Raw genomic sequence first — 26,324 nt, forward strand, 5'->3', positions numbered from 1 at the left:
GGCATCCGTCCAAATAAAGCTATCATTTGCTAGACTTCGCTTGATTGGATTCCTCAAGTGTCAAAAGTTGATTATTGTGTCGTTCCCGCTTTCAGGAACGCTCTTTCAGGTATGCCACGTTATATACTGTACAGTTTGTTTATATTTAGGGCTGCACTGGTAAAAGCAAATGCCGCTTCATTGCAACACAAGCCAGAATAAAACCCTCTTTTGCCATTCAAATTACATTGTAATTTCATACCTCTCAGAGAAACCACTGGAAGGCCCATTCCCTGCACTCTTATACCTACACACAAATGAACTACAAGGGGTGTGCGCAAACCTATATCCACATCAAAATAGTTCAGACGGATTGTTGTTTTATTCCATACTGATCGGCGCTCGGGGCGAGAATAGGGCAATTTTCCTCAGTTGTGATGGCCAGCTGCTGAGCCCCACAAAACGGACCCAAAGACACCCCCATTTATTGTGGATTCCTGGGCGATAACAGGCAGAAAATAGTCTCTGTCTTTACCTGCGGCTGGGAATCGCTAGTGGCCCAGAGCAGCGTGCATGTGTGTAAATGGAGCGAACGGGAGGCAGCCTGCTGATGTGTTCAGTTTGAGTGGAGCGGTCTGGATGGCCCGACTCCGAGCCTGCTGGTCATTTAATGCAGCCTCCAGGGAAAAGAGAGAAAGAGGTGCAACAAATCACTTCGGATATAGCCACAGTCCTCTGTTTATACCAAATTCATATGGACACATTGTGGCTATAGGGCTAAGGTTAAGATATACTTCACTGTCCCCGAAGGGAAACTTGTCTTCTGTGTTTGACCCATCCTTCAAAGCTGCTGAGGAGACCTGTAAGGAAAAAACGAGACCATCTTTGGGAATTAAATCCAAGAACCCCTTAGGCACCGCCACAACGAGCCTATGGTTTCTACATAAGCTGCAATGCAAAATTTGACATTGTTGGTATCCTTTGGAACATATTGTTTTGTCCTGGTGTGGTGGTGGTGGATCTGTTCTTCACTTTTCATTAGAAGTTGCAAGTTTGGGGTCATTTTTTTCATATTTGGATGAGTTTTTGGGCACCTTGAACATCGGACAGCATTTCTTTTAGGACTGTTAAAGGATAACATTAAATAGCTATTTATCATTCTGGGTCAAGCTGTAAAGTCGTACCATCTCTGTCGTATCTATGACGCTCGAGAGGGTATTCATTCCTTTTCTGTGGAAGATGGACAGACTTGAATGAACTAGCGCAATGTCTCGAGTTCATGTCTCCGGGTCCCGCACCGATGGTAAATAAACATCTCCTGTATAAGACACAAGACTGCTGCCTATTCTTTATCGATCCTCTCGAACACCATTGTTAATTCTGTAACAAGGACGAAGCAGACATTTCCAGCAGTTTTGAGCCACAGTAAATCCCTTTAGGGATGTTTTTTGTGCCTAACCTTCACCAGATCCTGTCCTTTCACGCCATCCTCTCTTGATTGACTGAAGCCTATTTGTACAACTTTGTGCCTTGGGTGGGAACGGTGAGTTGACAAATCATAGATCACACTCATCACAAAGTGGTTTTGGTTAATTGTTAACCTCTTTGTCCCCATTCTTCCACTGTCAGGAGCAGTTGGCGACCGCAGTGCTCTAGGTTTTGAGCTTGGTTGTTGGCTGGCTGGAGGATTGTTTTTACCATGTTTTACCATCTATGGACAGCATGTATCCTCTTTAATAAAAACTCTTGCAACAGGCACAGCACAGGCACAGCTTGAAAGCTCACACTCACAAGATATTTTGAATTCAGAGGTTTTCCATCAGGAAAACCACATCACACGGAAGATAAAATGAACAACAGAAAAGTAGCGTAAAGTTCACATATCTTCTGCTGTTGTAGATTAGGAGTTGGCGACAGATAGTCCGCTGACCTTGAAGGAAGCTGATTCGCACTTGCGTTGTCGGCATATATCGCAAACAGGAAGAGCTCATAACAGCTTGTCTCCCTTAAGCCCCGGTCCCCCTCTGTGAGCAGCACTGGGCGGCCCGTCATACCAAAACCATAGCCTGTTTTTGGAGGGTCTTTGGGCTACAGTTTTGGGGGGGTATGTTTTGACCAGCTGGTTTTAAGGCGGTGCTGGCAGGGGGTCTCCAGATGGCCATGGGTGGGGGGTGAAGTCGCTGTTTGTGGCGTATTAAGGCTTCTAGGTTATAGACACAACACTGATGTTTGGTCTCTGTGAGCAGCGTGATGTACCGTGGGCGTGTGGCGAACGGGGGGGTTTAGCCTGTGCCCTCAATTCTGTTTTACATGCAAGGTCCTGTTCGTGGTCAGAATAGTTGAACAAAAGGATTTAAGCTATGCTCAATCCTATCATGTGGAATTGGGGAAGATCTAAAGCCGTGTTTCCTCGCTTGGGCTCAGCCGGGAAGTGTGATTCTCTCGCTCTGAAAATGGCGTAACCCACGGGAGCAGGGGTCAGCGAGGCTTTGGAGATCTGAAGAGGAAAACAGGGCTGTCAGGATTTTCACCTGTTCCATGTCTTTGGGCTGCTTTTGTCAGGAAGTTTGGGGAGTTTTTGATCTTGTTAAAGTACTCCACACCAATTTGTCATTTGGAATACTTTTAGAGATAATCATGTGCGTTGTTTAAGCACTCTGCAATTTGATTTTAGGGAATTACTCATCCTCGGAAAAAACTTTACTTCAGTATATTGTCCCTGTCTATCTCTAGCCGAAGAGATCTGAGACATAACGCACAAAACTAAAGTTAGATTTCATTATATTCGACCTTTTCATTTCCTAATACAGTCCTTTTTTCTGTTGTTTTTGCGAAAAGGTCAGCAAATCTTCCAGTTCTCCAGGCACTGATGAACTGATGAGTAGTTGCAACAGAAGACAATGAACAAAAGCTAAATAAAAAGTCAGTCTTGTTGGTACAAGTATAGTCATTTTTGTTTTTTGTTTTACCGTATGATTTCGTTTTTGGTTTACTTCTTTGTACTTTAGTCTTTGGTGGTATTGGTAGATAGATGGATAGATAGATAGATGGATAGATAGATAGATAGATAGATAGATAGATAGATAGATAGATAGATAGATAGATAGATAGATAGATAGATAGATAGATAGATAGATAGATAGATAGATAGATAGATAGATAGATAGATAGATAGATAGATAGATAGTACAATTTCTTTAATTCAATGTAACTAAGTTACTGCTACGAACTACCTACTACTTCTTCAATCCCATGTCCTCATAAACCTTGTTACCCACAATATAAGCAGTTATACCATACATCCATTGGGATGCATACAGTAGCATATGATTAGCATTTGCAGCACAGTAAAGTGTTTGCTGTTTGCATGTGTTGAGCGTCTGTAGTGTGCTCCTCAGTATGCAGAGCAGTGTGCGAGTGCCCTACCCGGTCTGTATGTGCTCTGTATTCCCGAAGCTGTGGAGGGATTGTTGCTCCGTTAATTATTCTCTCATATTAAAAGATCAAAGGTCTGTGCCACAGTCAAACCCCTGCATGTCATTATCTCCTCTCATACATATAGTACTAATATATTTACACGGACCAGGACCAGTTGGATTTTCATTTTTTTTCATGTAATTGCTCAAAGTGATAAGAAACAAAGTTTCTATGACTAACTTCAGATGCCTAGAGTTGTGTCACATTATGCACATTGGTGTAATCTTCCACAGCAGATGTCGCCCTGGTGCCTGCTCATACAGTGATCCTCCAGTTTACCCCGAGCTCCTCCTGTGGCCCTACGTAACCAGGAAGCGCTGTCCTTACCTCCTGCCCAGCCCCTGCCCCGTAGTCAGCTCAGCTCTGCTTGGAGTAACGACAGGCAGAAACATCCACCGGAGCTGCTACTGGGGGATTTTCAGCTCATATGCCGAACCAGAAACTTTTGAGTTGTCTTTGATCAATATACAATTTTCTAACCAACACAATATAACATGGTGATCAAGATGTGTGAAATTGTCACAAAATACCTGGAAAGCATAATACCAGCTTTAAATGTTGTTAACTTGTGTTGATTTCTTGGTTTACTAAGTTACTAAGTAACTCATGCCCCAAATAAGTGCCACTGCAGGTGTGTAGCATGTTGTGGTTTTTTACTCATAAATTGTCCGTGAGAGTAAATACTACGCTGATAGAAAAGACAGAGCGATATTATACATCCAAATACACCATGGAGATTATTTTTTTCACCCAAACTTGGCTGTAAATAGTGTTTAAGTGGCGCTAGCCCGCTGTTGGCTTTGCCCGTTAGCCTGTTAGCTTCTTCTGTGATTCCATTAGTGTGTATTGGCGCCTCAGACTCTTAAGCAGCGAAGTTGCAATTGTGGTTTTCTGTCCAGAGTCACCAGGGGGAGATGAAAGACCCCCAATCATCCCATTAACTCTTGTATTATCCCTAGAGGGACTACGGGAAGGATTTAATAAGGTTAACAAGTTACTTAATACTGCTTTAAAGGCTCTCAATCTCTCTCAACCATTTAGCCAATTGTCTTAAATTGAAGACAAAATTTGTGAACAAGCATCTATGGATTCTTTTTCCATTTCCACTTCTCACTGCCAAATGTCTCCAAATCTTTGTTATTTTCAAAAGTATTTTCAACCCAGTGACCTACTTAACATTTAAAAGCAATATACCTCACACTTACACCATATAGTGAGAAGCGTGGACTGTTTAAATATTGATAACAAGCCCCGCCGCACGACCACGCGTCTTGACCTTGCCTCTCGAACCCACCAATCGTTTTTTACTCGTCTGCAGCTCTCCGGCTCTGATTGGCCGTGCCCTCCTCGTCATCATCACCCTGCCCGATCTCCCCGCACTGTCAGTGTGAGGAGGTTATAGGAAGCTGAGTTTCATTAGGACAGGTCTTTAGACTGGGCCAAGGAGGAGCAGGGGATGGAGGGATGGAAGAGGAGTTGACAGCTTGACATGAGTGGCGCACATGCTTGTGTAATTGCTGACTCGTGCATGTGGCGGAGGACCGTGAGAGGAAGGGTTCGGGGCAAAACTGATGAGGGAGGGATGGAGAAAGAAAGAGAGAGCGAGAGAGAGAAATGGCTATGCAAAAGTCTAAGACAAGTTTCTGATAGAGCTGGGCAATTATAATCGAATCCTGATCGACATCGTCTTTGAGTTTTTTAATCGATAGTTCTACAGCCTATAGTAGTAGTAAGACCTATTTTTAACTTGTGAGGAGGGTTAGAGTTAAATCATGTTATTTTTGATCAGATTGATTTCCATGAGTTAAAATGCAATATCTTTATACTCCCCCCGTTTTGTCTGGGCTTAGGATAGATACTAAATACAAGGGGGCGTGGCCTTGCTGAGGGGGAAGGAAGTATATTAGAGAAAGTTTAGTTTTTCTCTGTTTTTCCCCCTCAACTGCTTGAAACATGACCATATTCAGAGATGCCGTCTGTATTTATTGCAGCAAAGTGTACTTTTGAGTTCTTCCTGGGTCGCTCTACTGCAGTAGTTGCCAATCTGTTTATGAAGACCCTGCAGCACAATACTTTCCCTCAGTTTTTTTTTTTTACTTGCTCTCTGTATCTGTCAATACGGTAAAACATTTTCAATACATTACTCAGCCTTATCTTGCCTGTCCTGTTTTTGGCACAGAACCTTGCTTTGATATACTATGGCGCTTGTGTGTACTAGTCTCAGCTTGGCGAGGTATGTTTCCAACCTTGAGAGACATAGTTGTGAGAAGAAACCAGGTGTAGCTTCGACGGAACAGAATGTGACCGACATTTACCGTACATAGAACCATAAAACAATGTTAGTTTATGACTTTTCCTTCCATTTAATTGATTTCACGTTTGTATCGTTTATTCGTGGTGAAACAACCAGGAAACCTGCTTTAACAACAAAATGGCTGAACACTTTCCCAATTTTTCCTAATTTTTTCTCCGTTTTACCCCCCCCCAATTTTTCCAAAGGTTTTCCCAATTTTGCCCTAAAATTTCCCACATTTTACCTAAAATTTCCAAAATGTTCCCACGTTTCCCAAAGTTTTTTCCCAAGTTTTTTCGAAATTTGTTTCTTTTTTTTCCCCATGTCCTCTTTTTTAATTTTGTCCAATTGTCAATTTTTCCAAATTTCCCCCCCATTTTATACCCAGCCATAATAAAGCCATATCTATTGTCACACATATAAACTACATGTCAATAATTTTGGAAGCATTTGTAATTGTAATTTTTCAGACAAGCATTGCGATTTGGAGCTTAGAGATGTATATGTTTCACATCCAGAAGCATTTACATAATAGAATACTAAAAAAAAGACTACGCTGATACAAGAATCACATCCCTTTTAGGACAGGTTTGTAGAGGTCTGAATTACTAGCTGTTTTCCTGCATCCCTAACTCACACACCTACTTCCCCTGACTCAAAATCCTCAGCACAGACACAGGAAGAGCGGACAGAAGCAGAAGAGCCACTGTGTTCTTCCTCTTGTCCCTGTAACTGGACTATCTTGATCTTTTGTTCAGCTGTAATTAGCCCTGGCGCGGGTAATAGAGCAATCGGATGCGGCATCGCACACTTTTCACACAAATTGATCCAGGTGTGTGCGTGTGTGTCCCGGGCTGGAGGTGGCGATCGATACCGTCCTGTCGGCTTGACAGATCGACAATTCAGCGCTGTGACTATTGAGCAGGAAGCGTCTGGGGAGAGTCCTGCCTCTGGGGTGCCCCCTCATTCCCCCGGCACACAAGCGCACAGTTGGCTGCATCCTTTCTGCTACATTATGTGTCTCTTGTAGGAGCACTCAGGTTCACCTCCCAAAAATGTGCTCTATGTATCACTTTGTTTCAAACTTTGCGGAATTTTTCTCGGCTTGTCACATTCATATTTATGTTTGCTTGCTATTTTTGTATCACCTTTTCATACATCCACATTTAAAGCTGAATACATCTTCGACATAACACTCAACGGAGACTTGATTTTCATCCAGCATTTTTTTTGTCCTATAAAGTGCATTATTTCTGCAAAGCCAAGACTGCACGGAAATGATGAAATAAATTCCACACGCTGACAAAACATGTCTTGGAAATAAAAAGCTCACATAAGCCTCTAATTTGTTTCACTTCAGTTGTAAATTGAGAAAGAAAGTTACTTTTCCTCAAGTTCTCTGCTTGGGTACATGACATTAATTAGGAATTGCTTCAGGGATGGACATTAGAGATGATACTAACCATGTGAAATTCAAGACAAAAAGTTGTTTTACATTTGCTACGGTGCACTAAATTGGAATGACAAATGACCGGAAGCGCTATGTTAAATTTCTTAGTATAATTCCCAGCACTTCTTCTTCTTCTTCTTCTCCTGTCTGTCTACTTAACTTCAAGACCACTCGGCACTTCTTCCCCTCTGCTCCCCCTGGTTCCCCTCCACTGACTCCCAGCTGCCCTCCCTCCCCCCCTCTGTCACCTCTCTGTTCCGCCTCCCGCTGACGGACCTGAACCGCGGCCCCAGTCCTCCACCCTCTCTCTTCATTCTCAAACCAGGCAGAGCCCAATTAAATCACGTCTCTTCTTCTTCTCCGCGTGTCGGCACAGGACTCTCAGGGGTCACTAATTAAAACGCTTTACTTTCCTTCTTTTCTGCACTTTTTTTTTTTTTTTTCACCTGTTCATGCAACTTTTTGAACGTCATCTTTTGGCCTTAACCTGCTTCCTTTTTTTTTTCTTTCCCCCTGCAGTCGTTTGTCTTTAGTCATTCTGTGGGACCTGGTGTCACTCTGTCGCCCCTACAAGTTGTTAGTCCTGATAGTTTCGCTGACTTGAAGTTGTGTCTAAGTGTCTAAAGTTCTCTGTGCAAATTCTCTGTTGTAAAGCTCTTGTCCAGGGTCATTTTCCTGTGTGACTGAAGACCTGCCTGTTCATGGGCGAGAAGTACTTGATTTTACTTGTACCTGCTGTGTTATTTTAATATTTGCATGTCATGTTGACGTTGTCTCTGCTGTTAGTGCCAGAAGTCCAATAGTTGTCCCATAAATGCAAATTATAATTAATCACATGCTCAAACATGTAAAGAAAATAGATTGAGTTTGTTCTTGATTCCGGGCTCTGCTTTAGACACTTTTGTGCTGCAGATCTGGCAACCTGGCAACCTCGTCAGGCTCTGATGAGTGACAGGTGTATCAACCAATCACAGTGAGGTGTGATCTATTCAGAGCAGATTTCTTAAGTACCTTTTAACCTCTTCATCCTCTCCTAAACCAAGCACAATTCCTCCAGTTTGGCTTTACCCAAATCTAAAAGCTTCTTGAAAAAATACCAACAAAAATGAGACAGAAACAAAGATGAAAATACAACAAAATAGCGACAGAAAAGTGAACAAAAGAGTGATACAAGAGCAACAAAAAAGTGATGAAAATGTGGCAAAAATGTGATGAAAACCCAACAAAAATTGAAAAAAATATAATAAATGTGACAACGTGAGGAAAAAGATCCATTTAGATGAGTGTATGATTGTGTAGGTCTTAGCTTTCAAATGAGGCATTACACTGGCCTATAGGCTGTGACCTTATAGATTTGGGTAAAGCTGAACTGGAGAAAATGCACTCATCGCAGGGCTGAAGAGGTTAATGGTAATATATGTAAAGTGTACAAAAAGTACTACACTCAGAGATGATGATATGACTTTCTCCCTAAAAAAGCAAATATTTGAATTATTCAAAGATCAAATTAGTTTATACAGTTTATTATACAGTATTGTAGCTCCTGTATCAACAAACTAAACTCATAAATATATAAGCCTCAACAGGCAATACAGTTTTCGCTTAAATTGACAATTTACAAGAAAGGTTCTCATTTAGTTTTGTGATCAACTGCAGTGTCCCGACTTATTGTTTCAGTCTTGTGATGTGATGTGAATCAAAACAAAGATGTAAACATAATGAATAAATAAATATGATATGAATATAAATCCCTGCACATCCGAATGCTGTATGCTGATAAAATCCCTGTCTTTCAGATTGACGTCCGGCGAATTGTCCATCCAAGTGAACCAGAACGACTACCTGGACATCTACTGCCCTCATTATCCCGACCAGGGGACTGGGGGGTCCCAGCAGCCCGAGACTCTGGCCCTGTACCTCATCGGGCAGCCCTCTTTCCAGGGCTGTGTGGAGACCAGAGGGGCCATCAAGAGGTGGGAGTGCAACACCCCCTTCGCCCCCTTTGGACCAGTGCGCTTTTCCGAGAAGATCCAACGCTTCACACCCTTCTCTCTGGGCTTTGAGTTCCTGCCAGGACACCACTACTACTACAGCTGTGAGTATGTTCACCAGGGGTCGTCGGAGAGGGAGTTAGAGGCTCATTATTAAGGGCGGGAGTGCAGGGTCATTTTTATACTGGTAACAGCATAGTGCCAACTGGTGCACTGAGATAAAGAACAGGGCCAGACTGTAATGTCAAGGGAGGTATAACACTAAATGAAAACATTTCCTACATCTAACAAACACATTTAACAAGGACACACTTTTAAAGGGGCCATGCTAAAATGTTTGCATCATAAAAATACCCACAGTTGTGTTTTAAGTCATTAGCGTATGTTTGAGTAATTATATTATATTATTAGTGGATTGTCACCCAGTTTGTTTATGGCTCCTACATCACCAGGCACAGTCCATACGTCCCGCCCAGACTTACAATTCGGAACGCAACTTACTCCTAGTCGCTGCTAGAGAAGAACACGCTCTACCCTGTTGTTACTAACCCTGATGTCCGATAGTTGCTACATCCACGGAGCCAGAGAAGCAGCGGAGGTTTGTTGTTATGTGGAGCGAAGGGGGTAAAGTCTTAAAGGGGCAACACATGTCATACCGAAAACCAAGAAAGGAACATTGTGAATGAGCCATTTCGAGCAACATACTGTAGCATTAAAGGGACTATACAGAGTTTCCTCCCCCTACATGGTCCAACGATGTCCTAAGGTGTAGAATGAGCCCAGACCTGTTCACCACACCTGCCTCTAGAATCCTGCACTGTCACTCAAAAAGGTGTTACTTCGGTCCGAAGTGCCTCATGCGCGAGTATTAAATGACTAACTTGCATCTAGCCCCTTAAATAAACAAAATGTAAAATAACGAACCTGTCACTAAACACCTGAAAAAGCATGATTCTGTAAGTTTAAATGTTTAAAAATGTAATAGATTGCATATCATTTCCCAAACATGCAATTTGTCTGAAATGTAAGTAATATTAAATAATTACGTTTTTTTGTTAAGTCCCGCCCTTTGCTGATCTCTGCAACCAATCAAAATCCCCGGTGCAATAACTTTGACCAATGTCAAGTCCAATCAGGAGGGAAGGGGGCGGGAACTTGATTGTTTACTTTTTAAATGTCTTTATCTTTCTCATTTTGTGAACCAAGGGTGGATTCCAGGTCCAATCAGCAGAGAGAGGGGTGATGGTTTACTTTTGAAACCTCTCTCTCTCTCTCTTTCGGTAATTGCATTCTTACAGACTCTCACTTTAATTGTGAGACCCAGCAATGTAAAATCTGGGAAATAACTAACTGAAGAGCCTTTTTTGGCTGCTCAAACATCCTATTATGGGTTGTCCCAGGACCTTTACTCATTATTAATGCCATTTGGAGGACTTTTGCCCATTTAAGTGTGTCAGTGTTTAGAGTTGCATTGCTAATGGCTATTGCAGCGTTCCTTATTTATCATTGTTTGAGATCCGAGGATAGCTTAATATACTTCACCCATACACTTTATGTATTTACAGTAAAAAATCCACTGGCCAGAAAATGTTATCTTGGAAAGGTTTCAAAACTTTATGAATAAAAATTACATTGTGTTTTAGATCTACCCCCCCCCCCCCCCCCCCCCCCCCCCTCACCCCTCTCCAGGACTGTTTGGTCACAGTCTACTCTTTGGCTTGCAGCATATTTTTCAACCACAATTCTGAGAGTTGTGCTGCTCATATTTATTTTACACCTCTGAATTGGGGAGAAAGGGAAACACACAGGAAGAGGGAGGCGGTAAAATGTGTCGACTTGTTTTTCCTCAAACTTTTTTTGCAGGGGAGCAGAGGTGGGAAGCCGTGCCAGGTGTTGTGAGTTGGCAAAAATAACATTGATCAGTGGAAAAAAAGTGTGTGGAGAAACGTACGATATATAAATACATAGTCGAAGAAGTAGAGTTGGATTCTTTTCAATATTCTCCGATACCTTTATGATGCCTGGACAGAATCATAGTTCACTAAGTAATGAAGTTCCAGTGGTAGCCGTGTCGTAGTAGAAATACCACAGAAGAATCGTAGTACACAGCCCTATGCAACAGACAAGAACTTTGGGCCAAGTCTAACCGTATGGGGGGGGAGGGGTCACCGAAAAAGTGAAAGCAACAAAGGCGAAAGATTCTTTACATAAATTACTGTTGTGCTGTGGGGGACAAAGGCGCATTGTACGGACATGAGAGAAAACTTCCATACACACACATATGGGCCCATTGTCGCAACTCGGGACGCTTCAGGGAAAAGCAACAATGTCCCCCCGCTCGCCCCCGTCCCTCCTCTGTCCGGGCCACTTCAGGCTCCCACCGATTGTAAGCGTTTTGTCCACATCAAAGATAAGGCGTAAAGTTGGTCCGAATGTCTCGCCCTGGGGTCTGAGGGGCTGAATGAGGGCCGCGCAGTGGAGACAGTATAATGGCATTAGCCCTGGGAGAAGCGCACAATGGTATTAGCAGCGATAATGGCATTAGTTGGCACAGTCTGAGCGCGGCTAAACTACTCTCTCTCTCACACAGACGCTGAAATTGTGAACTGTCTGTGGCCCCAAAAAAAAGCACTCCCAGGTCCTCCTTTAAAAAAACAGGAAACACCTTGGCGTCCTCTGATACGTGAGATTGTACATGGAGACAGATTTGTCGGCTCAAGAATGAAAACAAGACCGAGAGGGAAGGAATTGGAGCGCTTTAAATGTGCAAAACAAAAGTGTTCATTGGAATGATTGGAATTACCAATAGGAAACCACAAGTAATGTATTAGGAATGGCTCCACACGTCCTAGTCCAGCAGATTTCACACTTGGTACCAGCTAAGAAAGAAAAACTTGTCTCTCTGGGCACTGTCAGATCAAAACCAGGTCAAACCAGGTCAAAATTTGGGCTGAACTAGGTTTAAAATGGGCTGAACTAGGACTAAAGAACTTTTTAATCTAATCTTTTGCTTGTTAGTATAGCCAGCCATAGCTTTTATAAGTCGCTTGATACCTACAACAAGGTAAACCCCTCCCTTCTGGGTTGGTATACTATATAAGCCGAAAGCCCATCTCGGGTCGCCCGTTGCATTATGGGCAATGGAAATTCTTAGCGTAAAGCAACGAAGAAAGCTCTGATTTGGACCGTTTTAACCCGCTGGAAAGTTGATGATATAAAGCGTTTTTGTCGTCACCGTGGAGCTTGTTACAATATTAGCATAAAGTCTATTTTTACAACCTCGGCTGTGTACGGAGAACGGAAAGAAATGAGCGGCCGTTCATATGTAGAGCTGCTGTCAAAGTGACGACCAGTCCTTGTTCACATGGTAGTTGGAATAACTATGACCCTTGAAAGCGACTGTTGGACAAAGTGCAGGGTCTGAAACTGTGGCTTCATGTCAGGACATATTCAGGACATTTAAACTGGAATGAGAACTAAACACGTAGAGTTCTTTTTTTTTTTTTTTGTAAATAAGGAAGTGGACAGTTAACTAAATCTTTTTTATCATTATTGTGACCAGAGAGATCCACGTACACATATAGGCTAGGCCATCTAAATTTCCGTAATTTTTTTTTACGAGTGATCTGATGGTGAACAACATAGCTAATTGAGCACTAATTTGACAGACGGAAATGTACCCACTATATCTAACATCAACACCGTTTTGAAACTTTTCCCTGTGATTTCAAGACGAATTTAAATGATTTAAAAAGTGTCGGTGTCTGTGTCATATCCCAGGTCGTCCCACCGTCCCCTATGGTCTGCTCCTGCCTATGGAGCCGCCGTCCTGACTTTTCCCTCGCTTTCAAGATGTTGACAACATAAATATTTGCAAGAAATGTCACTTGAGACTTATAGGGCCAGATCTTGTGGCGGCGCACGGGGCGGCGCAGGCTCTTGGCAAATTATTTTCCGAGTGGCGGCGCTATATGTGCCATTCGCCTCCGCCACCTGTGAGGGGGCGTCACAAGAGGAGGTGACTGCACTGATGGAAACACGGCTGACATTCACTTCCTTGTTTACATTGCGCTGTCTTGCGTTCTTTCTTAAGCCTTAGGCTCTCACAGGTCAAACTAAAAACTTTATTTACCCCATCGTGAGCTAAACGATGTTCACGTCTCGAGAGAAAAAGAGCTACAGCGTCCGCTGTGGCGCGGATCGGCCCGCGCTTGGCGTGAACGCGAAGCAAAACAAAAGCACATGTTCACCCCACACAACCACTCTTTTGGACGCGGAGTTGATGTGGTTGGAGGAAAATGTGTGTCTCCACCCACTTATATGCGCTAAGTCTGGAGTGGCAAGATCACAAAGTGCTCCTACTGAGCGCAAAATGTCACGCTATCGTCTCCGTTTTGATGCACAAGATCGGGCCCACAGTCTTTAAACCAATGCCCGTAAGCCTCATAATTCATGGTTATGGCTTTTCTCACTTCAGTGTTCACGCTCCGCTACCTGAACTCGCTCACACATTACAATGGCGGAGTGGTTTATTTGGTAGCCGAAATTAGGAGCCTGATTGACCCACCCATGCGCAGTCGAGATGGGCATTCGGCTTATTCAACCTGTGGCCAATAGTAAAGTGAAACATCTGCAACACCTGAACAAACCCTGTACAGAACTTTAGTCCGTGAAAGCCTGACATTGCACATATCCTCGTGTTTTGATCCAGACTGTAGCGATCATGTACGCAGCGTGCGACAGGCGCCTGTAGAGGGAGCAGCTGTTTGTGAATAACTCAGATAGATAAACCCTTTAACGGCACATCAAGCACATTAGTTTGTGAAAGTGATTCTAAAGTGACAGGTAAAGCCCCCGATGTTTGCTTCAATTCTGTTCATAAACGCAGAGTGGTTTGTTGTCTGTGGTGGAAAGGAGATCAATTTAGTTTAGTTCAATAATGTAACGTGAATAAAGTGCTCAATATTCTTGTGATTATTGAGTATTAAGTAATTGGTTTTACAGCGCATGGTAGTACAGGGATGGGGCCTTTCAGTGTGGAGTTTGCATGTTCTCCCTGTGTCAGCATAGGTTTTTTCCGGGTACTCTGGTTTCCTCCGGGTACTCCGGTTTCCTCCAGGTACTCCGGTTTCCCCTACCACTAAAAACATGAACAATAGGTGAATCCTCCAGCCAGGTGATTCTGACCATCAGCCTCGCTCCACATCTGGAGACGGGTCCCCGGGCCTGATACTGCCGTCGCCCACCGCACCTAATGAGTCGTCCCAGCGGCGTCGAAGGTTAAATGCAGAGGATGCATTTCGTTGTACAGTGTTGTAATATAATAATAATGACAAATATCCACCTTATTAGAGCACAATGCTTTTCACAAAGCACAGTTCAAACCACACAAGTAATATGCAGTACTAGTGACTGCGACTGTAATGCAAACTAAAGTTACGGTAAGCTCTTAGCTATCCAGGAGTTTCCATCACGGTAAAGGTTTTCTGTGCTTGGTTTTCCCTCAAGAGGGAACATCTTCACGATAAATAAAAAGATTGGCGATAGATTCTTTGATAGCTTAATAGTCTATCATGTGATCAATGATTGAAACAACAGAACTCTGGAAAAAATACAGTAATTTCATGTTATTAACTATGGCGCCATCAAACTGCTTGTTTTTTTTTTTTCTTTTTACTGAAGTTGTTATTTAGATTTTTTTGTCAGTACACCAGTTGACCACAGTTTTAGTAAGTTAGTATAATAATTGGTAGCATTAGTAGCTTACAGTTAGCCAGAAGCAGGTGCAACAGTTACAGCAAACGTGCAATACTGTAAATAAAAATCAACTTTTATCGTGATTTTGGACGACCACCTTCACTTTTCTTGAGTAGACGCATGTGTTGCATACTGCTTTAACTTTTATTTGCACTTTTCTCTCTGTGTTTGTCGGCCACTTGTTTATGAGTGTGTGTCTTCACAGCTCTGCCCTCAGATGAAGGCCCTCCGCTGCCGTGTATGAAGTTGCGAGTGACCGTGTGCTGCGAGTCCAGTGAGTACTCTCTCCTCTTCTCATCGCTCTTTACTCCTCCACTCCTTCACTACACCCTTTCATCCCTGCAGTCTTTCATCCTTCTCTTTTAACCCCCGCCTCTATCCTCTCTGCACACTTCTGGCACTACTGCTGAGTGCCATCCAGCGTTCCTCATTCTTAAACTTATCTTCAATACTTGCAAGCGCCTAATATGCAGTATTGATTATATGAGCATAATTCTGATGACAACGCGTGACTAATGGCTGATCTGGAAACTGTTTCACTGTATTATGAGTCAATGCTTTTCTGTTTGATGCAGGTCTATGGTGTAGGGCTCCAAAACTTATCACAATCAAACTGAAATTGTGATTTGAATGGCTGAAATCAATGCATTGCACTTACCAGAATTATTTCATGCGCCCACTGAGGCCTCGGATGACCTGGCTCCACCCCAACTTTTGGTTCATTTGTAACAATCAATAATGGCTATTGGTATATAACTCCAATATCACTGTTTTCAAGTGTCAACACTTTCTTTACATGCGTAGTTATTCTGCGTGTCCCCAGAAGTACCTGCCCCACAGATTGGAAACGTCTGGTAACGCAATAGGATCCTTATGAATCAAACCTATTTTTGCATTAGTATAGAAGTTCATAATTTAGCCTTCTTAATACTGACTTAAAAATAAGAAATTGCAAACCTGTCCACAAATGCAATACTCCGAATCTTTTGACCAATGCTCAATCACAGACATGCCGATACGTTTCCCCCACTCACTTCTCCTATTGATCTGTCTCTGTTATGCTTTGATTGAGTGACGGGTGGATTGAAAGGCAAAGGTAATGTTGCCTGCAATACAAAACATGCTCCTAATGACCAGCTCCACACAGAAAATGCTATGTTTGCAGTGAGTAATCTTAGGGTTGATTTAGATGAGGACCTTATGTGGCTGCCTTTAGTCAACATCTCCATGGAGACGAGCTGGAGACGTCCCAGTAAAGTTACATGTCAACAAACTCACATCATTTTGTAGAATATCTGTCATATGTGTGTTTTAGGCTTTAAATTGGGTGCAATGTTACGCAGTGTGGATTTAACCCTTTGTAGGGCAAATGACTATTTTTGGTATTTACCGCACACTTTACATATGGCCTCCCTGCTGCACATCAGTAATGTAAAGAAGCATGTAGTCCTCACTCAGCCAATCAGAAGAGCTCACCCTACATCACAGATCCCACTACTTCTTTCCATGAAAAGTTGATGAAACTCCCACTTTTTATTGGTGAGTAATTGTGCTGTGGTGGTGATATATGTGTTGGTTTTGGAGGACGTAGTGAAATGAGTGAAATAACAGCATGAAAAAGCAGGCACCATATTTGATCATATGCCCTGTTCACTTAAACCTAAAGTAAATTTGTTTTGTTCATATTTCAACATGCCTGTTGCACCTATTATTCATACTTATGATATTTTCTTGGCAAAAGAACCAATGAACCCGAGGACTATGTTTTTATGTTGCAATATTGGTGACTGTCCTCTTCCACTGCACGTAAAGCACAATCACATTACAAAAGATCTTGCCTATGACAGACAAAAATTTTGAAAAAAAAAGAAAAAAAATACAACAGAAATAAACTTGTGTTATGTCCCCCAATAACACTATTAAGTTGAAATTATTTATTTCAAAGTATTTCAATGAGTGCCCTATAAAGGGTTAAGAAACTCTTGGGAATACATTTTTCACCATATCACCCACCCCTATCGCTTACCCCCCTTTTATGCCACTAGTGCTCCTCTGTGATCCTTAAAAACTCAGTTCAGACGCCTTTTAGTCCTAATTGGATTGGGGATTTTTGGGCATTAGTTCACTCCTCCCGCTCGCCCTGTCTCCTTCGCTCTTCCCCTCCGCTTGTCCCCTGGTCCCAGTGTGAAATTCCCAGACCTGATCTAATCCAGAGCCCGCATGGAGTAATGTTAGTCTTCCAGTCCAGTGAGCTGCCCATTCCGGTTTCGGGAATGCTGCCCGGGGTCTCTGTGGGAATCCCTGTACAGTTGCTTGTTCCGTGTGAATCCTCTTTTTTTTTTTTTTTTTGTCGTATGATCCCCCCATCGCTGTTTTCCTGTCGCGCACTTGTCCGCTTTTGTTTGGGTCTTCAGCTGGACCTTGCATGCTTTCTAATTTGCCTATTTATGCGCGTGGGTCCTCCCTGTGCGTGTCTCAGAAGTCTGTCCCAGTTCCCATCCCGGCTGTATCCGCAGGGGGCTTGTAGCTTCTCTTGTATCCTTCAGAAAAACTGTTAGCAACTAGTGTGTGCGCATATGTGTGTGTGCGTGTGTTTGTCCGACACTTCCCAATCATCCAGCCTTGATTAAATTGCTGGTAATTTGGCATAGAGGAAAAAATGGATTCTCAAATGGATTCTTAAATGCCAGAGTTGTTGCGAGAGGTAATTGTCTGCGTGATTAGCACAGTGAAGGTTGATGACTTTTTTATACGTCAATTATCTTGTTGTTCTTAATTAGAAATAGCAGATAGATGTTGTTGTTGAGAAAAATGCTAATGTTGAGTCGTTGACCTTCTGACAGAATTCCCACTCGGACATGGGCGCACAATACGGATACAACAATCAGGAATAAACATCAGGATCACTGACAGGCGAATAAAACAAATTATATCTTTATCTTCACACGTGTTAGTTGAAGCATGAGAGATTGAGGGGAGCATCATGGGGTTTGCAACAATAATAACCTAATGGAGATTTTAAAAAGTAAAATACTGGAGTTATTGTTCAAATTAAAACACTTGGGCACTACAGTGTGTTAGATGTATTTATCAGCAGTGACTCCGAGTAGTTCCTCAGCTTTTTTCTCCAATTTTCATACTGTTTTTAGCTTATGTTAATCTATAGAAAATGTTTGCTATCAGCCACAAACATGGAGGATGTTAAACTTTCTCTAATTATTCAAAAAGTACTTTAACAAATTCTGAATTCTGAATATATTTTTCTACTAAATAAAGATACAAAGACATGGGGAGGGGCAAAGTGGTTCAACAGCCCATAATTACATAAATAACGGAGAATGCTAACAGGATGCTTCATGTTAGCATCGTGCTAATGCTAATGGATAGCTAGTGCTCGCTACGACTGCCGTTTTTTCACTTCTACTGAATAATCTGCAGTGAGAAAATATCCATATGGGCCAGATTTACACTGTATTTTTATATGTGATATATATGTTTATATTCCACCAGAAGATGGCTAAAAAGAGTGGAAAATTGTGTTTCTCTAAAGATTCTATTTTCCCCCTTGGCGAGGCCACACCCCCTTCTATGACGTGATGCCGTCTGTATCTATTCTGTTTGTATTATTAGCATGACCAGCTAAATTTTATATTAATTTAACAGATCATATTTCTCTCAAATCTCTCTAAGGTCCAAAACTTGTCAGATTAACTTGCCATTTTCCCCCGCAAAATTGTACAAGGGGCGTGCAGGATTTGAGCAAATTCTGCAAAATACAATCTATGATAGCTAAATGAATCGTTCACAGCGCACCTCTTGTGTCAATATCTACTAATAATGTTCCAGATGGGAGTAAAGCGGCGAAAAGCAAAGTAGGTGACTGATACTTGAGCTAGCATACACGCTACATGCTAGCTCCGATGGCTGACAGAGAAGGTTTTGCTGGCTCTATTAGAAAGGTGTCATAAAACAGTGCACCATATTTAACATCATGAACGTCAACATTGGACACTGGACATGCTTTTTTTCTGTCCGCCAATCAATGTTTTGCAAAACCACGCGAAGATATCCAAGACTTCAATCCTATTACCGTGATTTCGCCCTCTTCTCTCCCGCCCCTTAACTAAAACTAATCCCAACCAAATTTCAAGTCCACTTTCCTAACTCCTCTGTCCCTCCTGAAGTGGCACTAATCCTTGCCTTCTCTTTTTCTCCTCCACTCTCTCCTCCTCTCGCGTATTTTATGATCTTTCACCACTGGACCAAAACTAATCTTCCGGCAGCATCTTCCCGTGGCGGTCGATGGCGCTTCCTCCTTTGGCCCCGCCCTCTTCTTCTCGCCTTTTGTTTTGCCCTATCCCGCCCGACGAGGACACGGAGATGGATTAGAGCAGGGATCTCACTCGCGTTGGCCTGTCCATTAGTGGCTCCTTTACGGCAGATGTTGTTGTTGTTATATGGCCCCTGTGGTCACACCTCACTTGTATTTGTGGCAGGTAGCAAGGCGCCACTCTTGTCCTTCAGCTTAGAGTGTCAGGGCCTCGTCCGCTTATACTTTTTATAGTTTTGGAAAAGGATATTTGATAAGATCGCAAGCGGGAACTCATAGGCTGTAATATTTATACAAGAAATGCACAGTAATGTCCTTGGGAATTTTGCGAACGTGTTTAAAATGTGCAAACTTTTTCCAGAATAGTTAGCCAAGATGCCAAGCCACGACCCTCATCCCCCATCCTAAATGTATGAATTATTCCCTGCTCCTCAGACTGGTGTGAAGGACAGTGGTGACAGCGATGCTCCGGCTGGTACACTGTCATTGGTCCAAGGTCAGGCTCCGCTCAGCAGCAGCAGCAGTCCCTGGGTCTGTGCTCCGCTGTGAGAACATGTGTGTTTACAGCCTTAATTTAACTCAAGAACACAGTGAAGCAGGACACTGGGATACACAGGCCTATATGCTTTTTTTATGCAAATGGATCTGCTAGTTCTACTTTATATTTTTGTATACGGCATTAGCAAAGGATGTTTTTGTGTCACGCTGTGCCCATATATTGACATCCTGGTTAAAAATGAAATAGGGAAGGTGTTGAACTAGCAATGTAGTTTTCTATAGTGTATCTATAGCATTGGTGTTCAAGCTTTTATTTATCAAGGGCCGGACACTGAAGTGCATACAGTGTGGAGGGCCAAAGGTTTAAACTGTGCCTCACACCTTTATTTAGGCTCGGGACCTTAATGCAAGTTCTGCCTCAGAATAAAATGCTACTTTTGAATGTTATAATTGTGTAGAATTATTAGCGATCTTGAAATAAGTGAACAAGATTTGAGAATCTAATTTCAAGAAATCTGTCCAAGATATTTACACACACATTAAAGGGATATTTCAGGATTTTTGACATAGGGCCTCATTTCCTAGTTATGCAGAGTGTTGCTGATTTCTGGAGATATTTGTTTTGGTAATTCATGCAGTTCTTATATACGTGGTGCTAGGCTTGTGCTAGGCTAGCGCATTTCTATGGCATCAGCTACACTGCATTAAAAACAGTCTTACACAGTGCATCTGAAGCAAAACACTTACAACGCCAGACTAACGATATAAATGTTTGTGTCGATAGAATAATTTTGGGAATATAACTGACCTTGCATCACATTAATGATCGCATTTTGAGGGACTATTTTCTAGCAGATCACTCCGCCGCTGCGTAGCTTATACAACCACGAAGCTGATGCTGCTCATATGCAAAATGGTTAAAATTACTCTATCGACACTTATATCGTTAATCAGGCGTTATAAGTAATTTGCCTCAGGTGCTCTGTGGAGCGGGTCAGACTGTTTTTAATGCAGGCTAGCTGATACCGTAGAAATGCGCTAGCCTTGCACTAACCTAGCGCCACGACACTCTTCAAATATAAGAACTGCTTGAATTACAAAAAAAATATCTCCAGAAATCAGCAACACTCTGGATAACTAGGAAATGAGGCCCTATGTGAAAAATCCTGAAATATCCCTTTAAGATGAAAAAAATCACTGCATTTAAAACTAGATGAAATGAAATTAGACTCTCATATCAAGGACAAAGTTACTTATTTTAAGATTACTTTTTGCAGAGGTCGGTGCCAATTTATAAGAAGCCTGAGGGCCAACAAGAATTTGTCTGAGGGCCGCATTTGGCCCCTGGGCCGCGCCTTGGACACCCCCTATAGTATGAGCAACTCTGTCCCGAACAATAGCACACATTTTTAATGAAGATAATTATGAAAATAATCATCATTGTGTTATAGCTGCAGCATTGATAGATTTGAGTGCATTATTTTGCTTTTATTCCATCAGAAAACGTGACCATTGTGTCCGTAAACCCGCTGTAACACATCAGTTATTGTACGTGGCCTTTTTTCTCTCCACAGAACCAGGAGGTCTGCATCCCCTCTGTAGTGTGGTCAGAGTCTCTCATACGTAAAGCCCTGCTGAAGCATGTCTTGTGCTAAAAGCTGCTTGGGCTGGGGTTGCATCAGAACACGGGGCAGCGTAGAAGGAGGAGTGCGGGCGTGATCCGCTGGTGTCATGTGAAATCAGTCGCCTCCAGCCTCCAACCCGACGTCTCTCTGGGGCTGCTCCGTCTCAGTCCGCCCGCGCGCTCCTTTTATTTATTTATCCGACGCGCGCCTCAAACGGCTGCTGTTGTGTTTACCTCTTGTCGTTCCACCGTGAGCAGCCATTTCACAGCAACGTCTCCCTCTCCCTAATTGATTCCTTTCTCCTCGCTCTCCTGTGTCGCGCTCCCGCTGAGAGCAGTCCATTGCGTTCATTTCACTTTTGAGTTTTTTGAGAGCTTCAGCGTTTTCCCGTAACCCTCACGCATTTTTCCTTTTTTTTCTTCTTTTTTTTTTTTTTAAAGTGAGTGAAATTTCTTACATGGATGCCCTCCTTCCTCTACCCCGCTCTGCTCTCTCCCCGAAAACCTTTGTACCCTCTGAACTTGCTGCACCAACACGACTGTGCACACGCCTATTGCCCCGTCAGTCTCGCTCACATCTTTTCGGCTTGAAAACTTTTTTGCAGGTTTCCCGTTTCGTCTTTGCACTTTTTGCTGTAAGTTTTTTCCCCTCCCCTATCTTCTTTCTTTCTTTTTTTTTTTTTCCTTTTTCATCGGGAGGGTTTTCGCCGTTGCTCTTGCGTAAGTAAAATGGCGGCGAAAGAGGAGAGTGGAGGCGCGGCGATGCACGGAGGAGCTTGGCAACGGCGCGTCCTGTTAAATAGCATTAAAGCGTCACATAAATACAGTTTTCTCAAGATTTTTTCCGAAATCGCCGCACGCTAAGGTCCGGCTGAGAGCGATTTACCGGTTTTCCCCGCACTGAAGCGAAAACAAAAATGCTTCCGAAGTGAAATAGTCTGATTTGAATCCTTTTAGTCCTAGTTTCGCCTTGTTTTGGTCCAGATCTAGTCCTTAATTAAGAGGGTTTTTTTTTGACTCGTATATTAGTACTGCACAACTCATCATAGCCAAGTGGAAATCTCTCTTTGGATGATTGTTGTAAATTGCAAAAACTGCTGTTAAATACACAGCTCAATATCCTTTGCAAACTAGAAATTGCCTAGTGGAATGTACTGAGTTGAAATGGAATAATAAATTACCACAATATTCGACAAAGGTTAGCGAATATTGATTTTTTTTTTCTTCCACACACATGTCTGGTACCGGCATCAGCCCACACCAGACTCCCCCAGTCACGCCACAGCGGACGCCATTTTGGGTCAACAATACTATCATGTGGACACAAACAAGTGGGTGTTTTGTGTGGAGCTTTTGATGAAGACAATGTGACCAGAGCCCTGTCCAAAACACGGTGGCTGCACAGGCGAGTAAACAGCAGGCATTTTGGAGCTGCAGCCAAGGATTTTTTTTTTTTTACTGAACAACAATCTCAAGCATTTACTACGCTGTTGTTTGTTCAGGGACTGAGTTAAATCGCGGCGCGACCAAATGTTCAAATTATTTTATGATGAATTTGATCACGAGTCATGAAGTCTGTGTTTAGTGTCCACACTGGTAAGAAAAGAGTGAAATGTTGCCAGATTATAACAACTGCCACAGTTGTTAAAATCTGGCAACATTTCACTTGTCTTACGTCTGTTAGTGTTTGCGTTGCTTTGGAAAAATTATCTTTAAAATTAAAACAATAATTTCTGTGCTGTTTCTTTTTCTATGTTGTTCATGGATGTGACTTTCAACCTGAAAAAAGGAAGCAGGCAATAGACTGTCTCAAGGATCATACCTTCATTGTTGTTTGGAAGATACGCTTATTTTAATAATTACCAATGACAAAGGGGCAACAAAAATCTGCTCCAAAAAGTTTTTTTTTTGCACTTTTTGTGGATTATTGTAAAGTCGCTTTTCTTTTTCTGGTAGTTTATGAAATATCCCTAGAGTTTTGTTGTTGAGTAAATCTCCCAAAGTCATTTTTTTGGTCTGAAGGCTTCACTTAAAGCCACACCGTGTAGAATTTACCCAACGAATAAAATTGGAAAAAAAACATGATTTTTTTTTACATATATTTTCATCACAGAGAAATACCTCATAAATGTACAAACAAACATGAGCCTTTGCTGTGAGTGGCTCAGCTCTCCTAAGACATGACATGACATAACTTTACCCGGGAGTGGGTGCATCTCCAGCTCGTTTCCATGGAGACGTCGACTTAAGTTAGCAGAATCAGAGATTTAGGTTCGGTCCTCATCCAAATCCATTCTTTGATCACCCACTGCAGTAATAACATGTTCTGTATTGAGCTGGTCATTAGGAGCATGTTTTGTACAGATGGCAACAGTTTAGTTCAAAATATTACACAGTGTGCCTTTAAAGTGCATATGACTTATTTACATGGATAATGCATAATTATCATTTTATTTCAGTGAAGCAGTGATTTTATTTAAGTTGGGAAGAAAAGTTGAAAAGCTGCTGACAGGAAGTGACATAGATAGAGGTATAGCTCCATAGCAGTTTGACTCATTTCCCATTGACATAACATGGTCGGCACGGCAACATTTGAAAATTGTTTGCCTTCATCTATGTCACTTCCTGTCAGTGTCCAAGCAGGAAGTGAAACTATCGCACAAATGGCCAAACTAAAGAAAGCTGGGTACAATCTTTAGCAAAATCTGATGCTAAGGAAACAGCAGGAGAGACATTCAGCAATGCGTCTCAGCCAATACTCAAACAAACAATGACAAGGCCAAAATACAGAATGTTTCGCCACATCATCTATCGCCTGCACGAAAGTCCAAAGAGATCTGTATATCCTGTATTCATACAGTCAATATCTCCCACCTGTAGAAACCTGACTTCTCTCTCCAGCCCCTTGTCACGGGTCCCCTCGGTTTGGTTTGCTCCTTGGCCTCTCCGCTCAGCTCGTGGAGTGGGCCCAGCGTGTTATTTAACGCTTCGTTAACCTCTCGATGGTCGTTAGTTGTTCACATCTAGAGACTCATTTAGAGGCTCATGTCTGCAGCAGCACAGACCTGGACTCTCCCGACACAAACACCGTCCTCCTGCTGCGCTCCAGCCCAAACACCGGTGTGAAAAACCCATAGAACGGAAAGAGATTGGGATTGCTTGTAATGTTGAAAATGTACTTGTTGGTTCCCAGCAGGTATAATCGTTTATTGAATTGCTTTGACCAAATAATACTGGAATTATAGACAAATATACTCTATAACAGCTCGGCCACAACTGGTAAATAACACAACCACCTTATCGGAATACCTTTGTGTGAACTCTATCTGAACTATTTTACATTTTTAATCTTACTTGGTTGAACGATACACACACTAACTGGGATTTTTAGCACAATCCATATCTCCAACGTGGCTCTCTATATGACTTTTTACATCATACAACTTAATATGAAGCATGGGTTTAAATTACTTGAAGTTACTTGCAGACGTGCAATTGTCTTACACCATTGGCAGATAAACTGTAAATAAAGACGAAAACACCTCAGAACAAGTTAAATAATGCCAAATGCCAAAGTAAATCTTAACTTAGTGAATTTGAAATACTATGCTCGATTTGAGACACTTAAGACAACTAATCTAGGGACTGTATACATTTTTGAGTGCAATAATACAATTAAAAAAAAACCCTCATATCTTTGTATCTTCAAGTGATGCTTTGATTTGGAGTCTTCATATTGATTTGAGCCAAAATATTCTTTCATTCACTCATGTATGATACAAGACATGCATTATCCTCTGTAGCGGATAGTTTAAAGGAACTTTATGGAGTTTAAAAATGTTAAAATTAAGCATTTTTCCTCCTGCTCTTCCAGCCATGTCTTAATGTGTAGAATGAGCTCAGACCTGTTCACCACAATTGCATCTAAAATCCTGCACTGTCACTCAAATGCACCAGCTTAATATAGAGACTGCAGTTACACATAAGACCTGAGGTGGCAGTAGTGAGTATAAAATTACCAACTTGCATACAGTCTCTTTAAGTGATGCAATTTGGAATATTCATTTTGATTTGGGCCCAAATTCTTTCATTCACTCATGTACTTTAACATACGATACAAGACATGCATTATCTGTCGTGGATAGTTTAAGGTCTTAACCTCCAACTGAATCGAGTACATTTTCTCTTTTGGCTTTACTCAAATCTAAAAGCTTCTTGAAACAAAGCTTCAAAATATAGCGACAAATTGAGAAGAAAACAAGGATGAAACTGTGATGAAAAAGAGACAAAAATGTGACAAAAAAGAGACAAAAATGTGACAAAAAAGAGACAAAAATGTGACAAAAAAGAGACAAAAATTTGATTAAAAAGAGATAAAAATGTGATGAAAAAGAGGCAAAAATGTGACGAAAAAGAGGCAAAAATGTGACGAAAAAGAGATAAAAATGTGACGAAAAAGAGACAAAAATGTGACGAAAAAGAGATAAAAATGTGACGAAAAAGAGACAAAAATGTGACGAAAAAGAGATAAAAATGTGATGAAAAAAAGACAAAAATGTGACGAAAAAGAGATAAAAATGTGACGAAAAAGAGACAAAAATGTGATGAAAAAGAGGCAAAAATGTGACGAAAAAGAGGCAAAAATGTGATGAAAAAGAGGCAAAAATGTGATGAAAAAGGGACAAAAATGTGATGAAAAAGAGGCAAAAATGTGACGAAAAAGAGGCAAAAATGTGATGAAAAAGAAAGCCAAAAAGAGGTATCACAACACAGCAACAGCACAAAGAAAAAGCTCAATTTATATCAGTTTTGTGGGTCTCAGCTTTCAAATGAGCCGTTACTCTTACTCTGGCCTATATAGACTCTAAGCTACAGCCAAGAAGCTTCTAGATTTGGGTAAAGCTGAACTGGAAGAAATGCGCTGG

General features: G+C 41.9%; 1 protein-coding gene across 1 annotated transcript in view; it reads left to right on the plus strand.

Annotated features, from left to right (window-relative positions):
• Nucleotides 1–26,324, plus strand: part of efna4 (ephrin A4) — a 56,783-nt gene that overhangs the window by 27,433 nt on the left and 3,026 nt on the right. The window contains exons 2-3 of the mRNA XM_079560948.1: nt 8,996–9,294; nt 15,153–15,221. Of these exons, the coding sequence (XP_079417074.1) occupies nt 8,996–9,294; nt 15,153–15,221 (368 nt within the window). The remainder of the gene's footprint in view (nt 1–8,995; nt 9,295–15,152; nt 15,222–26,324) is intronic.

The sequence above is a fragment of the Gobius niger genome (assembly GCF_951799975.1).
Source record: "Gobius niger genome assembly, chromosome: 8".
Classification (NCBI taxonomy): Eukaryota; Metazoa; Chordata; class Actinopteri; order Gobiiformes; family Gobiidae; genus Gobius; species Gobius niger.